We start from the raw sequence: 6,754 nt of genomic DNA, 5'->3' as shown, positions 1-6,754 counted from the left end.
AGCAGCCCAGGCTGCCCAGAGCCACATCCAGCCTGGCCTTGAATGCCTGCAGGGATGGGGCATCCACAGCCTCCTTGGGCAACCTGTTCCAGTGCGTCACCACCCTCTATCTGCTTACAGAACCTGGATGAGGAGAAGCAGCTGCTCTATGACTTCCCCTGGACCAACGTGGGCAAACTGGTGTTTGTGGTGAGTGTGGAGCCACACACAGCAGGGCTGGTTTGTGGTGTGCTGCTCTGGAGGGGCTGAGCTTCCCCATCTCCTGCACAGGGCAAGAAGTTTGAGATCCTTCCTGACGGGCTGCCCTCAGCCAGGAAGCTCATCTACTACACGGGCTGCCCACTGCGCTCCCGACACCTCCTGCAGCTGCTGAGCAGCAGCCACCGGCTGTACATGAACCTGCAGCCCGTGCTGCGACAGGTCCGCAGGCTGGAGGAGAATGAGGGTAAGTGCCCAATGTTCCCCAAATCCTGCTTGTGTGTGGACATGGAGCTGCCCTGCGGGTTCCCATGGTGGTCTTGTTCTGATTCTGCCCCATCAGAACTGTTCCCCTGGCTGTGGTGGATGCCTGCAAACCCCCAGGAATGGTTACATGCCCTGCTGTGGTCCCTGAGGGTCTCAGTGTGTCAGTGCAATGTTCCCAGTGCCCTCATCCCTTCTCCAGGCTCAGAAAGCCCTTGCACAACCATAAGATTCTCCTCCTCCTACTACTTCACTTCCTCTTCTTTCTCTTCTTTCTCCTCCTCCTTTTTATCTTTGTCTTTACCTCCTCCTTCTCCTTGTTGTCTTCCTCCTTTTCTTCCAATTCCTCCCCCCTTTCCTTCTTCCTCCTGTTCCTCCTCTTCTTCCTCTTACTCCTCTTTTTCTTTCTCTTCCTTCTTTTCCTCTTACTTCTCTTCTTCTTTTTCTTTCTCTTAGTCCTTATTCTCTTCCTTGTCTTTCACCCTTTTATATCCAATTCCTCCTCCTCCTCCTCCTCTTCCTCTTCCTCTTCCTCTTCCTCTTCTTTCTCTTTGTCCTCCTCCTTCTCTTCCTCTACCTTGTCTTATTCCTCCTCTTCCTCCAGCTCATCCTTTTTTTCTTCCTCCTTCTCTTCCTCCTCCTCTTCTTCTTTCTCCTCTTCCTCCTCCTGTTCCTTCTTCTCACTTTCCTCCTCCACTGGAGGAAGGACACAGCACAGAGCCCAGCAGGCCCAAAGCTCCTCACCCACCCCCAGCAGCCTCCAAATGCCATCTAGGCAGGGCCAGCTCCCAGTGTACCACCCAGCTGTGTTTGGATCATTGTCCCTGGGTTCTGGAGCTACCTGGGTGCCATGTATACTATGTGTCCATCCTGACAGAGAAGAAGCAGTACCGTGAGTCGTACATCAGCGACACGCTGGACCTGGACATGGATCAGCTGGAGAAGCGCTCGCGGGCCAGTGGGAGCAGCGCCGGCAGCATCCGGCACAAGCGCCTGTCCCGGCACTCCACCACCAGCCACAGCAGCTCCCACACCTCGGGCATTGAGGCTGACCCCAAACCCCGGGATATGGGACCTGAGGATGCTGGTGTCCACCGCAAGCTGAAGACCTGCAGCTCCATGACCAGCCACGGCAGCTCCCACACCTCCGGCGTGGAGAGTGGGGGCAAGGACAGGCTGGAGGAGGATCTGCAGGATGACGGTGAGAGACCCCAGGGTGTGTAAGTTGGGTACTGGTGGGCTTGGTGGGAGTGTGGCATGGAGGTGACCGTGCCCATCCCTCCTGGCTTAGAGATTGAGATGCTGGTGGATGACCCTCGGGAGCTGGAGAGAGCGGGCGAGCTGGCACTGGAGGTGAGCCCCGACATGTGTGTGTACATCACCGAGGACATGCTGCTGTCACGCAAGTTCAACGGGCACTCAGGTAATGCCACGCTCCATAGAATCACAGAATATCCCAAGTCGGAAGGGATCCCTAAGGGTTGTGGGGTCCTGCTCCAAGCTCCACACCTGGAACACCCAAAGATCAGACCTTATGTCTGAGAGCCTGGTCCAAATGGTTCTTGAACTCCGGCAAGCTCAGTGCTTTCGGGAACCTGTTCCATGCCCGCCTCCCTCTGGTGCAGGGCCTGACATCCATCCTGATCCTCCCCTTCACCTCTGCTCCTGCATTTCCTCCTCCATCCTGTGTGATGCAGTGCTGGGCAGACCAAAATTAGCCTGGGTATTCCTTTGGTGTGCAGGGAAAATCTGTTTGTCCCATGGCTGGGAGTGGAGGTGAGGCGTATTCAACCTGATAGGACTGTAAAGATGTTGGGGAATTTGCAGGTTTTTTCAGGGGAAGAGTCACTTGAACTTTTTTGGGTGATGCTTATGGAAGGGAAGCACAAATCCATGCAGGAAACTCCTGCAAGAAGGCATGGATGACCACAAAAGGTCAACAGGCAGAGAGTGGTGGGAGACATCTGGGGACACATGGGGACAAAGGTATCAGATGGAGACGGTGGGAATAATTTTGGCTTTGGGTGTCATTTTGGTGTGCCCTCCTCTGCCTCTCTTGGATATCCAACCTGACTGGGCACAGCTGCCCAGCAGTGCTGGGCTCACCATCCCTGGAGGTGCTCCAGAGCCGTGGGGATGTGGCACTGAGGGACGTGAGCAGTGGGCACAGTGGGGTGGGCTGGGGTTGGGCTTGGGGATCTCAGAGGTCTTTTCCAACCTGAATGATTCTGTGATCCCACACAGGGCTGATCGTAAAGGAGCTCAGCTCCTCCACCTCCAGCTCCTCAGAGACGGTGGTGAAGCTCCGTGGGCAGAGCACCGACTCCTTACCCCAGGTGGGTCCAGTGATGCTCCTCACCCCTCTCCCTGCTCCCAGTGGTGTTTCATGTCCCCCCACACCGCTGACCCCCTTCCCCTCACACAGACGGCGTGCAGGAAACCCAAAACGTCGACGGATCGGCACAGCCTGAGCCTGGACGACATCCGGCTCTACCAGAAGGACTTCCTGCAGCTGGCAGACCTGTGCCAGGACACGGCGCAGAGCTTCACCTTCGGCTGCAGCCACGGCCTGGGCGACGACGGCCTCTACTGCAACGGCTGCCTGGCCCGGCAGTGCCTCAACATCCAGGAGGGTTTCCCCGCCAAACGGACCAGCAAATACTTCTCACTGGACCTCACCCACGATGAAGTCCCTGAGTTCGTCGTCTGAAGGCGCTGGGGACAGCACTGGCTGCTGCCCAGGGGGGTCCGGGCCCCACCGAGCCCCAGTGTGGTCTACCCCAACCCTCCCCACCATGGGGACGGCTGAGCTCAGAGCAGGGCTGGGGGATGGGGATGGGTTCCTCAGCATCCTTCCGCCTCTGGAAGTTGATGTGTGTGCGTGAATCTCATTTCACCTCGGAGAAGCTCAAGGCGCTCATCCAGCCAAAGCCAACCCCTGGTTTCCCAGTGGCAAAATGGGGATTCTCCCCCACCCCGACCCCTGTCCTTGGCATTGCCTGCTGGGAAGGAAAGGCCAGACTGCTGCGTCCAAGTCAAGCCAAAGAGATGTAAATACCCCAAAGGCCAGTAATGGGAAGTGAGAATTAAGCAATAAGCACCAGGGCTGTCTGTGCATGGGGGAGCAGCGCTGGAGCCCGGCTCTGAGCAGTGCTGCTCGGGGGCTTCGTGGAGCTTTGTTGTACAAAAACACATCCAGAAACCAAAAATAGCACAAAAAGGCAAAGGAGAGCGGAGAACGTCGTCTGTAACAGTGCCACAATAGTGCTTCCCGATACGTAGGAGTCACATATATAAATATATCCAAGTACGTATGTTTATATATGCCTGGATCTTATAGACCCATTTTCATTCTATCCCCAACCACCTTTTATGCAAAGGATACGCCTCTCTCCGACGAAGCATACGGACAATCATTTGTATTCCAAAGCACCCAGGGGAGAAAACGGACCTTCCTATTGAGGACAACGTGGTGTGCAGCTGCATTGGGAGCCCTCAGTGCATCCTTCAGCCCTTATGGATCCAAGAGCTCTGCTGGGTGACGGTGCTGCTGTGTGCCCAGGAGGTGTAAGGCCGCCGGTACCAGGGGGTGCAATGTGATGTGCACAGCACAATGCCTTCTTCATTGCTATTTTTAATAAGAGTTTAGCCATCGACAGCCAAAGTTTTACCCTATTTTGATATACCACCTTTTTTTCTTTCTTTTTTTTTTTTTTTTTTTTTTAAACTGGAAAGTTTTCTTATATATATATATATATAAAATATATATATTGTTTTATAAATAAGCACAACCTTATTTTTCTAAGAGACGTTGTTGGGGACGGGGGGCGATCGGTGCCCAAATAAAGCAGAGCAGAGCTGCGTTCAGCAGCACGGTGATGCTGTGTGTGATCAGAGGAGGCCCATGGAGGTCCCTTCCGACCCAAAGCCCTTCTGTGGTTCTGTGATCCAAAGGAATCTCCCACTCTGGTTTTGGGGCCTTATGGGCAGGGCACGGCTCTGACACCGCATCCCAGGGTGGGATGGGGTGGGCAGGAGGATCCTCTGTGCTCATACCCAGCCTCTGCAGGGGCATAAATGTATAACTGATGGCTCAGCACTGCTCAGCGGTGCTGGCAGATCCCCCAGCCCCAACACCAGGCTGCAGGATACAGAGATGCTGTTCATGCTGCACATGCCTGGGATGGGACGGGGGTTGGTGGCCTTTGGTACCGCTGGTCCTTCAGCAATAAGGAGCCTTGTTGTCTGTGCAGACTGAATCGTCCTTTCTGTGAAAGGATCTTCCTATGGGAGGGCGAGTGGCCGTGTTGCAAAATGAAAAGCCAAAAATTGCAGCTGAATGCATAGGGAATCTTGGAGCGACGTGGTTTTGAAGCAGTGACCTTTGCTGTGTGCCTTGGGACAATAAAGTGACCGCTGTTTGCATTGCTGTGCCTCATGGAAATTGGAGGAGCTCTGGGTCATAAAGGAGTGATGGAATGTGGAGGGATGTTGTTGTGTGTGGGCCACATGTGTCATGCTCTGCTCCTTATCGCTGCTGTGGGACAGGCAGGTGTGGGATCCCCAGCTCTGACCCCTGGCAGTGGAACCAAGCCATGGCATTTGCTGCCATCCTGTGGCACCTCTGGGTGGCAGCTGGGCTGTATCCCTGTCCCCATCCCACATAGGGCCTCGAGGACAGCAGCCACCAGTGCAATGAGTATGGCTGTTCTCTGCTGTGGCTCATATAGGGTCTCCATCCCTCTCTGTGCTGGCTGTGTCCCAAATGCCACTGATTTGAGCTTGTCTCAGGTGTCATCTGCCAGTGGGTCCCTGACCCTGTTTCCAGCCCTGGGGAGCAGCAGGCGTTTTTCATTCCATTTATCTTCCTTTCCTTGTCCTCTGCTGTGGGGGGCTGTGCATGGGGAGGGGATGGGGGGTATCTGGGAGCAGCAGTGGGGTTTGGAACAAGGTGATCTTTGAGGTCTTTTCCAACCCAATTCTATGAGTCTGTGATGTGATTCTAAGATGATGAAGACATGAAGTTATGATGGCGATAAAGATATGAAGATGATGAGGATGAAGAGATGAAGGTGCTGAAGGTGAAAATGAAACCACTCATTTTCACAGCTCATTGCATTATGCAGAAGAGGTGAGCACGAGGCAGCAAGCAATCTTAGGGCTGCACTGATGACATGGAGCAGGTTGCCCAAGGAGGCTGTGGATGCCCCATCCCTGCAGGCATTCAAGGCCAGGCTGGATGTGGCTCTGGGCAGCCTGGGCTGCTGGTTGGTGACCCTCGCAACACAGCAGGGGGTTGGAGCTGGATGAGCACTGTGGGCCTTTGCAACCCAGGCCATTCTGTGATCCTGTGATTCTATGACATCTGACAGCTTTTCCCTATCGCTCCTTCACAACCCTATGGAGAGGGCTCTTCCCATTTCCGCCCCATGCAGCCTCACACCAGCGCACTCTTTGGGATGCTCTCACGTCCCAGCTGCCAGTTTGACACTTCCACAAGTTCTTGCTGTCACAGAGCAGCTCACATTCCGTCTCCAGTTGCCTCCATTCCAGACTTGGCATCTCCTGTCATCATTCTGGCAGCCCGGCTGGCTGAGGATTTGAGATCAGCAGCTTGACGACGTGCAAATGCCACCTGCCCTACGGCGCGAGCAGCGAAAGAGGAGCACAGCACGGAACGCACCCATCCAATCACACCAAAGACCGTCCCGAATATGGCCTCAAGAGACTCAAACGATAGCATAGACGACGGCTGCACTACCAGGAATACACCAAAGCCAGTGATCGATGCCAGGTGCACAAGGTCTAACAGAATCCCGAGCGAACACGCCCGGCCTCCTAAACACGAACACACAAGAAATACCAGCCAACTTAGGGAAAAGGAATGACTAATAAACCAGTAAGAAAAATAAAAGTTACCCAATTGATTCCCACCCAACATCCAACTTAGAAGCGCTTGGAATGTGAACCATTTGGAAGCCAAGAGAAAAGAAACGCACTTTAAAAAGGCAAAAAAACGCCGCGGCAGTGCTAGTTTTAGCTTTGCTGCTTGGGTGCTTTCTCATTTAGGGGTCTCCTGCTGGGGGCACCATTGGGTGCTGCTGGGGGCAGCCCCAGCCTTGACCAGTGGTTATTCAACCTCAGCAATCAGCCATGGGGCATCACTGTGGAAATGGAGAAGCCCGTTTTCCCGCAGCTCATTGCCTCTCCTTCCAGGAAATGTGCATGGGGAGACTATGTGGAAACCCACTACCCTGTTATGGGTTTGATAAAGAGGTTATGGATTATAATG

The 6,754-nt window shown here is 54.2% G+C and overlaps 1 protein-coding gene across 1 annotated transcript; it reads left to right on the top strand.

Moving 5' to 3' along the window:
• The first annotated feature begins 54 nt into the window (after nt 1-54).
• Nucleotides 55-4,887, top strand: LOC107306867 (FERM domain-containing protein 6-like). Its single transcript, XM_015850269.2, has 6 exons — nt 55-189; nt 271-445; nt 1,340-1,663; nt 1,754-1,885; nt 2,707-2,798; nt 2,888-4,887. Exons 1-6 carry the CDS (start codon nt 55-57, stop codon nt 3,170-3,172), a joined length of 1,143 nt encoding a protein of 380 aa, XP_015705755.2. The 3' UTR covers nt 3,173-4,887.
• Nucleotides 4,888-6,754: the final 1,867 nt, after the last annotated feature.

The sequence above is a fragment of the Coturnix japonica genome (genome assembly GCF_001577835.2).
Source record: "Coturnix japonica isolate 7356 chromosome 5 unlocalized genomic scaffold, Coturnix japonica 2.1 chr5random1110, whole genome shotgun sequence".
In the NCBI taxonomy this organism is placed as follows: Eukaryota; Metazoa; Chordata; class Aves; order Galliformes; family Phasianidae; genus Coturnix; species Coturnix japonica.
The sequence above is the reverse complement of the archived record's forward strand: the minus strand, read 5'-3'. Positions and strand labels throughout refer to the sequence as shown.

Excerpts from the sequence above, each read along its gene's own strand:
- LOC107306867 (XM_015850269.2), top strand. The coding sequence starts at position 55 with ATGGGGCATCCACAGCCTCCTTGGGCAACCTGTTCCAGTGCGTCACCA. Across the intron at positions 1,664-1,753 it reads GGAGGATCTGCAGGATGACG|AGATTGAGATGCTGGTGGAT; the intron begins GTGAGAGACCCC and ends CTCCTGGCTTAG. Across the intron at positions 2,799-2,887 it reads GCACCGACTCCTTACCCCAG|ACGGCGTGCAGGAAACCCAA; the intron begins GTGGGTCCAGTG and ends CCCCTCACACAG.